The 15,197-nt window shown below is 35.5% G+C and overlaps 1 protein-coding gene across 2 annotated transcripts; it reads left to right on the forward strand.

The window, feature by feature from the left end:
* The first annotated feature begins 128 nt into the window (after nt 1-128).
* On the forward strand, nt 129-14,961 carry LOC132177729 (AP-1 complex subunit gamma-2-like). Of its 2 annotated transcripts, XR_009439793.1 has the most exons (19): nt 129-525; nt 2,791-3,093; nt 3,340-3,481; nt 4,229-4,402; nt 4,964-5,143; nt 6,816-6,970; nt 8,050-8,140; nt 8,601-8,764; nt 9,578-9,632; nt 10,265-10,387; nt 10,560-10,655; nt 11,215-11,342; nt 11,878-11,982; nt 12,125-12,384; nt 12,962-13,210; nt 13,292-13,467; nt 13,751-13,855; nt 14,389-14,593; nt 14,703-14,961. XR_009439793.1 is itself a non-coding variant. In XM_059590169.1 (18 exons), exons 1-18 carry the CDS (start codon nt 494-496, stop codon nt 14,482-14,484), a joined length of 2,634 nt encoding a protein of 877 aa, XP_059446152.1. In that variant the 5' UTR covers nt 129-493; the 3' UTR covers nt 14,485-14,961. The 2 variants fall into 2 exon arrangements, 1 of the variants encoding a protein (XP_059446152.1); XM_059590169.1 differs by having other exon boundaries at nt 14,389-14,961.
* The last annotated feature ends 236 nt before the right edge of the window (nt 14,962-15,197 follow it).

The raw sequence follows: 15,197 nt of genomic DNA on the forward strand, positions 1-15,197 counted from the left end.
TGTAACGAATGGAAAATAACTTAATTTACCGCGGGTGAGGTAGATCTCTCTACGGACGAATAGAATTAAGTCCTGGTCCATGACAAGTAAACAGCCATAAACAGATACACGACCTGTCACACGCTGCAATCCATTCAATGCAATCGGCACCAACGGTGACCTAATCAGCTCCAAATACCGGGTAACACAATCAACACTCGCATGGAATTGTAGTGCCAGAAATGTTTTCGTTCATTTCACAAAGACAAGGAACGAGTACTCATCGTTATTAAGTGGAAGGAATAAAAGCCCATCATACTCTCAGATCCAAATCTCTTTTCGCTCTATATCAGATCCCTCTGATTGTATCTTCTCCGATCTCGGTTTTCGAATTCGGACCGTCCATCTAAGCTGACGAATTCGACACCACCGTTGATTGATCGAGTACCGTGTTCGGTTCGGTTTTCGTTCGGATCTGACTGAGCTCTCTCGGAGCTTCGCCACGGACCCAATCATGAATCCCTTCTCGTCGGGAACGCGCCTGAGGTGAGCTTCGAATTATACTGTTTCCATTTCTATCAGATCAATTTCACAAAGTCCGATTTCTGTCTCTGTCTCTCTCTTTCTGCTTTTAATTTGTTAAACGTTTAAAGAGAGCAATTAGTTTTGGTTTATGTCGACTGGTTGTTTCAATTCGCGTAATTTAAGATGATTTTGTTGAAAATCGCAGTGTATTCATGCGTTTTTCTTTTTAATTTGGTTGTTTTCGTGGTTGGAGTTGCTAGCTTTTTGATAGCTGTAACATTGGGATTGATACTGAATATGTGTGATAGTTAAGCTGGTATCAGTGGAACGTGTTGGATTTCATTCGTGGCACAGGCAAATGTGCTTGAATGGGGTTGGCTTTTCTGGGAATTATTGAAGCAAGTGTTGAAATGTGTGAGATTATGGTACATCCACTTAGTGATATGCGTATCATATTGGATATATGATCTTGACCCTGCGTGGTCTCATTTATTCTGAACATTAACTTTATGTGTGATACCTAAGAATGCGATGAATCTTGTTAGGGCAACACTTCTCATAGTTTAGAACATGGAAAATGTAGGACAAGTGGTTCTCCAAGAGATACCAAAGAGGTTTAACGGGGGACCAGGTGCCAATAGGAAACTGTTTGCAATGCCAATTGGGGTCACAGATGTAAGCAAGCATTGAAGCTGTAGCCTCTAAACTACATTATGATCCTTAAGAGGGTTCTAAAGCGATTTTGGACAGACACATGAAGTGGAATTTTAACACCAAAAGTCAATCTTAATAATATAAAATTCTATTCTCTTTATAATTTATTTATATAACAGCTTGATTTTGGTGGAATTTATTCCGGTAGTTGCAATCATCCATGATCTCAAAAAGCAAGTAATTTTTTTTTTTTTTTTTAATGTTGAGACCTAAGTTTGGATTTCCAAATCAGCATAAAACAAGCAAAATGGTTGGGACACGAGAAATTTAGGCTAATCTGCAGTCTAGATGAGTTTGTTATGTGGGTTGGCTTAAATTCCACTCTTATCCACCTTGTGTGCCCATGGTGTAAGTTAGTAAGTTCTGAACTATTGCTGTTCACAATTTTTGATTCATACAATGTGGTTGCTAGATTGCCAGGTCATAATCAGGTTGTCATGTGTGAGTTAATTCTACAACTTATCTGGGCTTGGGCTTATGTCTCAAGTAGTAACGAGTGCGATACGATCAGCTTAGATCTTAGATCTAGAGGTCATTGAGCAAAAGGAGGAGAAAATGGAAAATAAAAGTTTCTACATTTTGAAATGATTTTAGTTTTTGACGAGGCTGAAGTGGTCAGTTTAGTTCATTGTTCATGTTCCCCTTTCATCAATCTCACGTACACGAAAAATATACAAGAGATGCAACTGCCCTATTGGGGTTGAAAATATAAAAAGTTAACAAGATCTACTAGATTAGAGGAAAAGAAATTAGGAACAAAAGATACAACCCAATTTAAGAGGCCACTTAAGAAACACCTTCCAAATGCTCTTCCAAGGAAAAAGGCAAGACTCCCCAGACTAAGAAACCATTTCTTTTTCTTTTTCTTTCATTCTATATTTTATGGTGAATATGTCAATTGAAACTGATGCTATTACCTTCAATGCCCTCTGCCTTCGTGTGTTTAGATTAACAATACTTCAATGGGTTAATATGGAAAAACAATCTAGATGACAGATATTGTTGGAGTCCATATGCTCCGTTGCAGTCAAATGCATCTCATTTAGATAGTACATAGAAGTACCTATGATCAGAAATGGAAGATCCGAGTCCAGTAATCTGCAAGACTATGATAAGTTTTGCAGTCAAATGCATCATGTTTAGATAGTTTAATTTATTTGATCATTTAGAGCGAATAGTTTCTCATAAAAACAAAGGGCAGTGGAAATGAGTGGTCCTCTCTTTCTTAGGTCCATTAATATGTAATGTTCAGGGAATTGATTAGTACGGTGGTTTATGAATGGCGTATACATTTTACAAGAACTAAGGTTGGTTGGCGATATTTGTTTTTTGAGAGAAAGTAACGGAAATCAAGAAGTTACATCCTTTGTTATGAATAATGTGACTTGTTAAACATTTAGTTGCCAAGTGAAATGGCTTTTTCCATCTTTTCATTTCTTCTCTGTTTGGTTATGTTTTCCTTGACTTGTGGTTGCTTTTGTTGTTATGGATTTTTTGGAGGTTCTTTGCTCAATTTGTTTATGTGCAAATGAATAAGTAACATATTATGTGGTATTTACCTATTCAATGCAGGGACATGATTCGGGCAATACGTGCCTGCAAAACTGCAGCAGAGGAACGTGCTGTTGTAAGAAAAGAGTGTGCTGCTATTCGTGCCTCAATTAATGAAAATGATCACGATTATAGGCATCGTAACCTTGCAAAGCTCATGTTCATTCACATGCTTGGCTACCCCACACATTTTGGTCAAATGGAGTGTCTAAAGTTAATTGCATCTCCTGAATTTCCAGAGAAGAGAATAGGATATCTTGGCCTCATGTTGCTTCTTGATGAAAGACAAGAAGTTCTAATGTTGGTCACAAACTCATTAAAACAGTATCCAATATATTTTTTTTGATTTTTTTTTTTCCACTCTATATATATTTTTAAAATATATTTTTGTCATTATTTTTTCTCGTATATCATTGTCCCACATTAGGCTTTAATTTATCGTGTTTTATTGTTCTCACTATCTTTTAAGTTTATTTTTTAGCGACTTTTCCATTGGAATGGTATTCTTATGAGGAAAGAAACAAGGGAACTATATCTACACTGTGTTGTGCAACCTTAACCTATGTGCAGAGATCTCAATCATGCAAATCAGTATATTGTGGGACTTGCCCTTTGTGCTTTGGGAAATATTTGTTCAGCAGAGATGGCTCGTGATCTTGCACCAGAAGTTGAAAGATTGCTGCAATTTCGAGATCCAAATACTCGGAAAAAAGTGAGTCTTTTGTACAGATTGAGAAGTTAGTTCTGCTGAATTTGTTTGCCACTATTTCCATTTGTTTGCTATTTTTTTTTTTTTTTAATTCTAGATATTACTCCTTTCACATTATCAAAAAAAAGTTATAATTGAGAAGGAAGTTTTCTAGTGTGGGAAAAAAAGAAAATTATGACATATACTACCCTCAAGTTACTTGTTTTAGTGACTCAAGGCAAGTCTGCTGTTCCTTTTCACTGGCAAGACCTTAGTCATCACCAATTATTCATACACTTGTTACTTGGAAACATTTCTGTGCCGAATCCATCGTATTTATTTTAGTTCTTAATACTGGCACTGAAAGAATCTGGTCCTCATATTTCTATTATGACTACTTCTCATTAAAAAGGTACATTTTTTTAACTCTTTTTGGTTGGCTCCATGTCCTTCTCACGGTGTTTGGTGTTCTCTTCTTGGAAGATTTACTAGGATGGTGTACTGACAAATATGAACTTATTGTTCAGTGAAAGACTGAGTCCAACAAATTAGTTAATTGGAGACATGTTTAACCTACCTTGGTTTGCCAGGCTGTTTTCTCTGCTAAGAAACTATTTTTAAGTCTTGCAATTTGATGTTTGGAGCTTCCTGACAAACATTTACATTTAAACATTCTTTTATGCATCATATGATTATCTGATGTTATTTGTTGACTGATTTCTCTTTAACTTTTCATTCTTGAAAGTTGACTGCACTTAATGTCAAATATAGGCAGCATTGTGTGCTATAAGGATTATAAAGAAAGTACCAGACCTGGCGGAAAATTTTATAAATCCTGCTGCTGCCTTACTTAAAGAAAAGCATCATGGAGTTTTAATAACAGCAGTTCAACTTTGTACAGATCTATGTAAAGTCAGTGCCGAAGCCCTTGAATATTTCAGAAAGGTAACTTGACTGCGGCCCAGCTAATTGTGTTTCCTATTTCCGTTAATAGGATATGCAATCTGTGGTTGCTTTCTTGAGTCATCTACTTAACTACATTATAGAGCTGCTGTTTTCATTCTTGTTGGATACATGCTGGTATACATCTCTGCTTGAAAATGAAAATGCACAAGGAGTCCATTTCAAAGATCCTAGGTGCTGGTGGGATATTGAGTTAGTTTCATGTATTATATTCCTCGATCAAGATAAAAGGTGCTTTGTTCTAAATTTTGGAATATATCATGCATAAGTTGAGAATCCCTTCTGGCTCTATATGTTTTCATTTTTCATGATGACCTGATGTTATCTCAATACCCTGATTTTATGCTCAACGTGCTACATGTTAAGTTTTTATTTGCATTTGGTTTGTGTATTGTAGAAATACAGCCTGATGTTGTCATATAAAGACGTTTAATATTGGATGGTATTATTCTAGTGAAATATTTATGCAAAATCTGAACTACAAGGCTAAGCTTCAATTCATATCAGCTTTTAATCATAAAGTTGCTTATATCGTTATTGTAGAAGTGCACAGAGAGTTTGGTCAAAACTCTAAAGGACATCGTGAACAGTCCATATGCACCTGAGTATGACATTGCTGGCATCGCGGACCCTTTCCTCCATATCAGATTGCTTAAGTTTTTGCGTGTGTTGGGCAAAGGAGATGCAGATGCTAGTGACTTGATGAATGACATACTTGCCCAGGTAAGTTGCACTTAAATTGTTATCTTATGCTATGATATTTTGTTCTATTAGTCATGATTATCAGATTATCAGCAATTTTTGCTAGCAATAGTGTCTACCCCACCGATCAGTATTGTTTTTTCAGTTTGTTTTCTGTGGGTGGAGGATACTATATCCAGGATAAAATACTAAATTGTTACACACAGTTTTGAACATTGGTTTTAGAAAGAAAAAATAGAGGTTCCTAAGATGCATGTTCTGTAGTAGAAAGCTGACAAAGCCATTCATCATCACAAGCCAAAGTCGAGAATCTGAATGAAATATAGTTGAGAAGTAAGAATGTTCTGTGGCTGTGCTTAAGGCAGAGGCGTGTTGAGTGTTTAATCATGATTTTAAACAAGTAGAATTTTGTGGTGGTGGAGGGGTCAGTTATGATTTCGTTACCTCAGCAGTCTTAGAAGTATGTGGCCTTCATTTGAATGTCTTCTGCTCTTTACCTTTGGGAGGTCTCAATGGGTAGAAAGGATATGGAGGCTTCTACAGGTGTAGCCTTGTGACTCTGATGAAATTAAATTTCATGTTCAGGAAGGGATGCGTTAGGACTTCTACCTTCTACAGAATAGGAATTTTACAGAAGATGTCAACGTGGATGACATATCTTTGTACTTCCATTATTCATGTTTGACAGGGCTTCCTTGTTGGTCTAATAGTGGCATGTATGCTTGGGAGAATTGTAGAACAAGAAGATGCTTTAGAATAAATGGATCTTAAGAAGAGTAGGACTAAGAGTACTCTAGTATAATTACAAGTGGATTAAAAAAATGTTTGAGATTAGTGGCCCGGAGATATCCGATGTAATCATCCTTTTTTTCCTTTTAAATGGTTTGAATGCCCCTAAAGGTGAAAAAACTAACAAATTGTTTTCTAAGGAAAAAGGATATGCTTAATGCATACCAGTTGTTGAGAAATAGGGATTCTAAAAGAAAGTTGGCATAAATTATGCTTTATGTTATATATACATTGGAAAATGTGTAGAGTCTCATAGGACTTTTTTATCACATGGACCTTCAACCAAATGACATCTCTTCTTGCCATAAAACACTGGTGGAGGGTGAAGTTGTGGATTAAGTCTTGTACAAGTGCGTGAGTAGTTAGTAGTATTTATCTGTAAGAAAAAGTCTCATAAGATATATTTTTTTCCTTTTTGAATTTCTTTATATGGAAATCAAGTGGTGTTTGTGTCCAGTAACTTTAGTTTTTCTAATGTGATCTTTAAGATTGTAAGCTTAGGCTACTTATAAAAAAAAAAAATTGTAAGCTTATGTTACTTTTATGTATACATGTAAATGTATTCATGTACATGGATGTTGACTGATTTGGAGTTGATAAATCGCAAAATTAAGGTGTAAAGTACGTCTTTGAAATCCTTGCAATTGTGTTCTCCTTACAAATATAAATCTTGCTTAGTCTGTTAAGTGCATACTTATCTCTAAATCTGGTACTTTGACTCCAGTCATATAATTTGAAGGACCCCTTTCTTGTCTTTCCTTGTAACCTAGTCATAGTGGATTTATGAAGCTGCTTGTAATTGCTCATAATTCATGACGTCATCTAGATTCATGATTTGACAAAGTTCGACAAAGTTTGCACTCTTTTATTTTTTTAATTGATGTGCCATATTTTGTTTTCCTAGGTGGCAACAAAAACTGAGTCAAACAAGAATGCTGGAAATGCTATTCTATATGAATGTGTTGAAACTATCATGAGTATTGAAGATAATGGTGGCTTACGTGTGCTTGCTATCAATATCTTGGGAAGATTCTTGTCAAATCGTGACAACAATATCAGGTTTTGTTATAGTATTTTAAGCTGGACTTGTTTCTGTGCACTTGTGGTCAATTTATTTTTGTTTTCAGGTTTTACCTGAATTATTTGGCAATAATATTTGCATATTTTTCTTTTGCGTAAGATTTCTTATCTGATCCTGTGGTGGTGTCGTGTTAAACATTCTGAGGAATCTATTACTTGCCTATATATTTCCATCTTTAATAAAATACTTTACGGTCATAAAATCACGAATAGCTGATTGGTGACTTAAACCATGATTAAGGGTTGGAAAAATGCATGCTAGTGTGATGGTCTTGTTTTTTTCAATCAAATGCTAGTTGTAGCCTATACGGTGAAGGTGGTCTCCTGGCTAAATCCCTCCCCTCCAATGGATTTTACCCAAACCTCCTCCTTACATGAAAGATTGCCTTTTTATGTACCTCTCGTAAGTATATGAACTAGAAGGATGATGTGAGGTGTTAAGTCGAGAAATACCTGATGAAAAACTGAGCAATGATATCAGTCGCTATCCACTGTCTGATATTGGTGCTGCTAGAACTTGCAGCTACCTTAATTCCCTCTGCAATTATTAGACACAATATCTATAGATAACAATTAATCTACATCAGAGAAGAGCATTACCTCTATTTTGATTTTAGCATCCATCACAAATAACAGAATTGACATTATATGTATTTGTAGAGAGAGTGCAACTGCTAGAAAGTAAATTAAGGTGGTAAATACCTATTTTTCCAGCTTCAATAATTGCTTAGCCAGTCACCAAGTTCTAATTGATTGCATTAGTATGCGGCAATACTCTATTTGGAATTTCTAACCACCTAAAAAGTGCTGACTGCTTATGTTATAAGCCATCCGTTGACTTTTCTGAGGACTTTTGTTCTTTTACTTTTTTCGGGTATGTTTGGAACCCGAGACTAAAGTATTACTCTGTTATGCTCCAGGCCTAATAATTATCAGTCCTTGTACGAAATTATTTTCTTTGATTAATATTCTAATGCTTTAGCCCTTTTCTCTATCCCTCCCTGTCAACTGCTTGCTCATCTATAGTATTAAATTGAAACTCATTTTTTTTCTTCCAGATATGTTGCATTAAACATGCTGATGAACGCTATAAATGTAGATGCTCAAGCGGTGCAAAGGCATCGGGCAACAATCTTGGAATGTGTAAAGGTATTCTATGGGCATGCTTACTTTTTTGCTTAATAACAATGAAAAAGTTGCTGAATTAATTGTTGCTTGATAAGAAATCGAGAAATGTGTGTGTGTGTTTTTTTTTCTTCTTCCTCTTTTCCTTCTTATTCATTTTCTCCAAACACAGTTGCTTTATATAGTCTTTTTGCCCAAGATATTTTAGCTGGTCTAGTTTGCAGTAGTTTGCGGAACATGTGATGTGATATTCTCCATTTGCACTTGTTGAGGCAGCAAATATTTATCGTTTTAAGCATTATATTTGACTTGTTTACAGAATAAGTATGAAGACTTTGGATTCTGTCGTTAAATAGTTTCTAATATTTTCTGGAATATGGTTTTATGTGGAATTGATGCATTGCCTTGTTTGACTCTTCTGCACTATCATTCACAAAAGCTGAGTCTTCTAGTGTGTAACATCATTTGACCCTTTTGCTTTCAGGATTCAGATGCTTCAATTCGGAAAAGGGCCCTTGAGCTTGTTTATCTTCTAGTAAACGAGAGCAATGTGAAGCCTTTAACAAAAGAGCTGATTGAATATCTGGAAGTAAGTGATCAAGATTTCAAGGGAGATCTTACCGCCAAAATTTGTTCCATAATTGCAAAGTAAGTTACAGTTAAAAACTTTAAGATTGAATTCTTTCTTTCTTCTCCTTTGAGATACCAGATTGTATTTCCTTGTATCTGCTATATGATTGGTAACAAAGATGAATATTGCTTCTTAGAGAAAATAAAATAAAACAATAAAAAGTTGTGTTAGCTACTAATAGTAGTAGGATGTGGCATTCATATGGTAGTATATCTAGACTCCAGAGGTAATAGTTCACTTGCCAATTCTTGAGTGGCATTACCATTGTATATTTTTCCATGTGCTTTTGAAGCAACTTAAGCATTTGTTCCCCATCCAACCAAGGCAGTTCTGCACATAGTGGAAAATAAATCGGTCTCCTTGATGCTTTAGATTATTAGTGTTTTATGTGTTTGTGAGCGTGTCCACCCCCTAATTACTTTGCGCATTGGGTGTCAATGTTTTCTAAGATTGTATTAGAGCCTTGTTTATCTAAAAGGACCTTGGCTCAAGTGTTAATGACTTCCATTCTGCTAGTTTCTTCTGTTTTGCACATGCAATACCCACGATTGGTTCATTGTTATTGGGTAGACTTGCCCGTGAGGAGTATTTGTAAGCTTGATATTTTTCTTTTGGCTCACTTTCTAATAGAAGCTTTTGGGGCTGATGTTTTTCAACATAGATATTATTTCCTTTTTTGTGGCATCTGGAACGGGTATATATATATATATTATGGATCACAATATGGTTCCATACAGTAAGACTAGTTGAGCATGGCCTACTAGATGAATTAATTGGAATTATGACCCAGCAATGTTTAGTTGATTAACATTCACTCTTTGGTGCTTTAGGTTTTCACCACAGAAGATATGGTACATTGATCAGATGCTCAAGGTTCTCTCTGAGGTATAAAACATAATAACCTATTCTTTGTCCATGATATTATATTTAGTACTTTTATGGAACATTTAAATGTTTCAGCATTGATAAGTCAGTGTCACTACCCTAGATTGGTTTCCCCTTTGTGCCAACATCTTAATTGCTTCTGATTTATTATTACTCAACTGTATTAATCTCTATGAAGGTGGAGTTTAGTTAGACAAATGCTACTGTGTGATTCTGTTTCCAGTTAAGTTCATATTTAGTCGGATGTTGAACTGCTTTTAGGTGGATTAAGTATAATCAGAGGCTACCAACAGATGTTTTGGCAACTCAAATAAAAGGGTTGAGAAAACAAAAGAATGTGTAGAAATATGTGGAAGTATATGGATAGGGTGATAATGTTTCACCTCTGTGGACTCTGATGATAACATTTTTGGAAAGTAATTCAAATACTAGTCACATGTTTGCGCTCACCATATGTGCTAGTGCTTCTCAAAACTTCTAACAGAAATTTGTTTCATGCAATATGTTTAATTTACTTTGGTATGAAAGTGCCACATCTGACATTTGTTAATCATTGCATTTGTGTTTTTCTGAGCATACGCAATTATATATTTGTTTTTAGGAGGTACTTATCTTTATGCTATGCTTAGTAGGCTGGAAATTTTGTAAAAGATGAAGTCTGGCATGCCCTTATTGTTGTGATAAGCAATGCTTCTGACCTCCACGGATATACTGTAAGGGCATTATACAGAGCATTACAAGCATCAACTGAACAGGTACTCAGTTGTTTTTTTCCCGTCAAGATATATGTTCAATATACTTATTGAAAAGAAACAAAGACAAGATAAATGCTCAACATTGAGCTCCTATTATCTTTAGTATTTAAGCATACATGTCATTTATAAACATTTGTTTGTCCTGAGTGGATTGTTTTAATGTTTTCACCAGGAAACTCTTGTTCGAGTGGCAGTTTGGTGCATAGGAGAATATGGTGACATGTTAGTCAATAATGCTGGAATGCTTGATATAGAGGATCCAATAACTGTGAGTTCAACCTCTTGCATATGTTAGTTTGTATAAACTTCCTGTGGTCATCTTAGCTGTATTATTTTCAGAACGTGGAAAGTAGGATGAAGCAGATCTGAAGATAATGTCATGAACAAATGAAATCTCCACATCTTACACATTCTTGTTTGAATATGTCGTCCTTTTTCTTTGTTATTTTTGTTTCTTATTTTGCCTTGATTTCTTCAGATGGGCAAAGTTAGTTTCAGCTTCTTCTTCAATAAGTTTCAGCTACTGAAATTAGAGAACTGAAATATCTTATGCTTGTCTCCCATTGTTCTCTGTCATTACATAGGTTAAAATTGAGATTATAAGTTAAAGAAATGTCCTTGGCAAGTTAACCTGATTCCAAAAGGTCACTTGACTAACTTGAGGGCTAAAATCTACAATAAGGCTGTATACTTTTGCTTTTAGAATAAATCAGTCGCATAACTGCAGCATCTGTGTTACATTGTTCAGTAACGAATGAATGTTTAGACCCTTTAGTTGGTCATCATTATAGTTTTTCCTCCCAATTCACTTGAGGTCTTCTGAGCAGGTAACAGGATCTGATGCTGTGGATGCCATAGAGCTTGCCATTAAGAGCCAGACTTCAGATCTCACCACCAAAGCAATGTCTTTGATTGCTCTGTTAAAGCTCTCTTCCCGTTTTCCATCTTGTTCAGAGTATGTTACTGGTTTTTTTTTTTTTTTTTTTTACCATTGTTTTAACCTTTATCGCATTTATATTCTGCCATGCTTAAGATGTATTTTCCTCCAGCATCCTTTCTGTTTTATTAGGGGTCTATAACGTTCTAGCAAAATGCCCACATTCTACGTCTACATAGCTGAAGAGGGTTTTCCCTTTTTGGGCTTAGCAAGCTGTCGCTCAACTTAATATGAATTGTTTCCTTTTCATATTGATGGCTATGGTATGCTGTTGGACTTCAGATATGATTATGGTTGAATTTCTTTCTCTCACTGGATAACATACATGTGTACTACATGCACAAATCATATTCGTATATGTGTACTGATTTGTGTATTTGTTTAGGTTCTTATCTTTATCAGTCTGATTTTTTGTTTTTGGACTTAGTTCTGGCTATATTCCTTGAGTCTCCCAAAATTAGTCAAATCTTTTCTAAATAAATCAATAAATTTTTTTTCTTTTCATCTCTCTTATGACATGAAAGTGTGGTTGTTCTCTAAATAATATCTATAGGAGGATCCGAGATATGATCATTCAACACAAAGGAAGCCTTGTTCTTGAATCACAGCAGAGATCCATCGAATTCAATTCTATTATTGAGAAGCATCAGAATATTAGGTATGCTTTACATGTTTTTGGGATTTAAATCATCAAGAGCTTCAGTTTCTTCCCCTTTATTCTCCTCCCTGGTGCTCCTGGGAGGGTTTTCGTTTTTAAAGCAAATTTGTAGTTTAGAAAGCTTATGGTTGAAGTTTTGCAGGTCTGCGCTGGTTGAAAGGATGCCCGTTTTGGATGAGGCAACTTTCATTGGAAGGAGGGCAGGTTCGACGCCAGCAACAGTTTCAACTTCCAATGGAGCATCACTTAATCTTCCAAATGGAGTTGCCAAACCTCCTGCGGCGCCTCTCGTAGATTTACTTGATCTAAGTTCAGATGATGCTCCTGCACCTAGCTCTTCTGGTGGTGATTTTCTTCAGGATCTTCTTGGTGTTGATCTGTCACCAGCATTACAACAATCCGGTTAGTATTCGAATGTATTAAGGCATAAATTTGTCATGAACACTTAGTATTGAATCTTTTATTTGTCTAAACATTTGCGAGCATTTAACTTATGTTAGATGTAATTATATTATGGGTTATAAATACTAGAAACATTTAGTTTATATTGTGCGTTGGTAGCAGGTCACATTGTCTAGGAGCTTAAGTAAAGCTTAGTACCTTGGGAAGCATTAGGTTTGTCCAATTCTATTTGTTATACGACTGTACTTGGTATCCATTGCATTTAAGTTATTGGGAACACATTGAACAAGAGTACTTGATTCTAGTCAAATTTCTGGGGGCCACGCTTGTACCTCAGGATCTTTAGATTTTGCTTATGTAGCTTCTAGTAATGCACTCTGTTTCTTCGTTTGACAGTTTTAAGAACCTGTGTTTAAGTTGTCTTGATCTTCTGTTGTATATGATATAGATTTTACAGATAAACACATACACATAAATATATGTATGTATACATACGAATGTATACTATTTGATTGTTCATGAATTATCTAGTTTTAACCCATGCATATCATTTGTGTTTTTCTTTCTGCAATTTCAGGTACAAATCAGGCTCCAAGAACTGGCACAGATGTTCTACTGGATCTTTTGTCTATCGAAACACCTCCTGCACAAAGCAGCTCATCCACACCTGATATATTATCTGCCAGTCAAGTTAACAAATCACCAGTTTCATCATTGGAGGGACTCTCATTGTCATCTTCACTTTCTGCACGAGCCACTACTCCTGTAGGAGCTTCTCCTATGATGGATTTGTTGGATGGCTTTGTTCCCAATTCACCAATACCTGGTAAAATTTGGTCTCAGTTGGATATCTTTTTCAGATATGGTTTTTTGTCAAAGTAGTGATAGCCTTTTGCTTTATGAACAGAAAATAATGGTCCAGTTTATCCATCTGTCATCGGGTTTGAGAGCAGCTCCTTGAGAATATCGTTTGACTTCTCTAAGCCACCTGGAAACCCACAAACAACATCAATCCAGGCTACTTTTACAAATTTGTCACCAAATGTCTATACAGATTTTATTTTCCAGGCAGCAGTTCCAAAGGTAAGGCCAGATACTAGGCTTTTAAATGTCTATTCTACTTTTGTTTAATATTCAACTTGACATTGGATTTTCTCGCCCTTTCTCTGTGGTGTTTTATGTGCTGTTTTAAATTATATCTCATGCCTTATTTTGTATTTATAGGTGACATTGTTGTCTCTTCAATATAGATTGTTCATTATTGTTCATTCATTTTCTCTGGCTTCCATGTTGCTTAAATTCTTAGGTGTATTTTCTCCTTGTTCAAGATGCAGTTGTGATATCTTTTGTTGTTTTAAACCCACAGTTTCTTCAATTGCACCTGGATCCAGCTAGCAGCAATACTCTCCCTGCAAGTGGTAGTGGATCCATCACACAAAACTTGAGAGTTACTAACAGCCAACACGGAAAGGTATATGACTTGAATATTCTCCTCTTTATCTGCATAGTGCAGAACCTAGACTTCATGACAATGCATATTATGCTTCAGTTTGTTATCCAATTAGCTTAACATTTTTTTCTTAACCTAGCTTCAATTTAAAAGTGCCCTTAATCATCTACTTTTTATCTATGTCAATTTTGTTTTTTCTTTATAGATTTTTTGGCCTTTTCTTTAAGGCTGGCATTGAGTTTGTCTTTCCAACCTCAAAATTGACTAAAAGGGGATAGAAATGCCCTGTTTACTTATCATGAAATGTGTGTAATGAATTGGTGAAATAAGTTAATATTGAATCAAATTAATTTTCTGGAGTTGTGCGTACTTGTTTATATAATCCGGTACAACAAAGACGAACCCTACTAGGAATTTGATATGACTTTTTTGTGTAGTCCAGGAACCCATGGCTTATTTTTTTTATTCAAATTAACCGTATCTTAAAAAAATTTAAACCTTTTTTCTTTGCTGTGTGAGATTGTAGATAGTTACTAAGTTGATTTTATTTTCAGAAATCTCTTGTCATGCGAATAAGGATAGCTTACAAGATCAACAACGAAGATATTTTGGAGGAAGGACAAATTAACAATTTCCCTGGTGGTTTGTGAGATTGGATAGCGTTTTGATGTGTTAAAGATGGTGGTGCAGCAGGACTTTTCTTAGTTGCGGCTGGTGGTGTTGGTGCAATCTTCTGTTTCAATTCTTCAATTTGGCGCGGTAATGATTTGTAACAATTATCGCTGATTTTGCTTTAGTTTGGGGTCATGGCTTCACACTTCTTTTTCCCCGTTCTTTTTTCCTTTTTGCAATTTTCTTCCTCGTGTAGGTGTTCTATGTACATTATTACACAATATTCCTGCAAGGAATCCTGGTAATTGAATTTTGCCTAGAGGCACATAGAGGAGGGAGGGAGCTCATGTGTCATTGAATACATGAGGTGCTGTTGTTATTTTGTAGTTTGGATTCACTCACGAGCTTTTTTGTTTGGGAATCATTAAAGTCTCTGAGTTTAAACAGTTAGCATATTCCGATATGATTTTATGTAATATTTCATCATTATAAGTGAAATATCAGCTTTTTTTTTTTTTTTTGATATTTTTCTTTCCCCTCAAAGACTAGGCTTTTACATAAAATCATGGATACTTGGGTATATCATTAACTTTTTACTGGAGCTATTCTGATTATTTTTAGTCGAAATGTGGTCAAGTGAGAGTCTAAGTTAGAGTAACGTTATCATGAAAGCGTGCTTTGCCATGATCTCCCTCTTGTCATATTTGGGTTTAAAAACGAAGCAAGATCTCTTCCCGTCAATTTTTAGAAT

Source organism: Corylus avellana, chromosome ca4 (genome assembly GCF_901000735.1).
Source record: "Corylus avellana chromosome ca4, CavTom2PMs-1.0".
Classification (NCBI taxonomy): Eukaryota; Viridiplantae; Streptophyta; class Magnoliopsida; order Fagales; family Betulaceae; genus Corylus; species Corylus avellana.

Bases quoted from the DNA above. Each gene is read 5' to 3' on its own strand.
- LOC132177729 (XM_059590169.1), top strand. From the start codon at position 494: ATGAATCCCTTCTCGTCGGGAACGCGCCTGAG. The intron at 526-2,790 runs GTGAGCTTCGAA...TATTCAATGCAG, and splicing joins TCGTCGGGAACGCGCCTGAG to GGACATGATTCGGGCAATAC. The intron at 11,983-12,124 runs GTATGCTTTACA...GAAGTTTTGCAG, and splicing joins GAGAAGCATCAGAATATTAG to GTCTGCGCTGGTTGAAAGGA.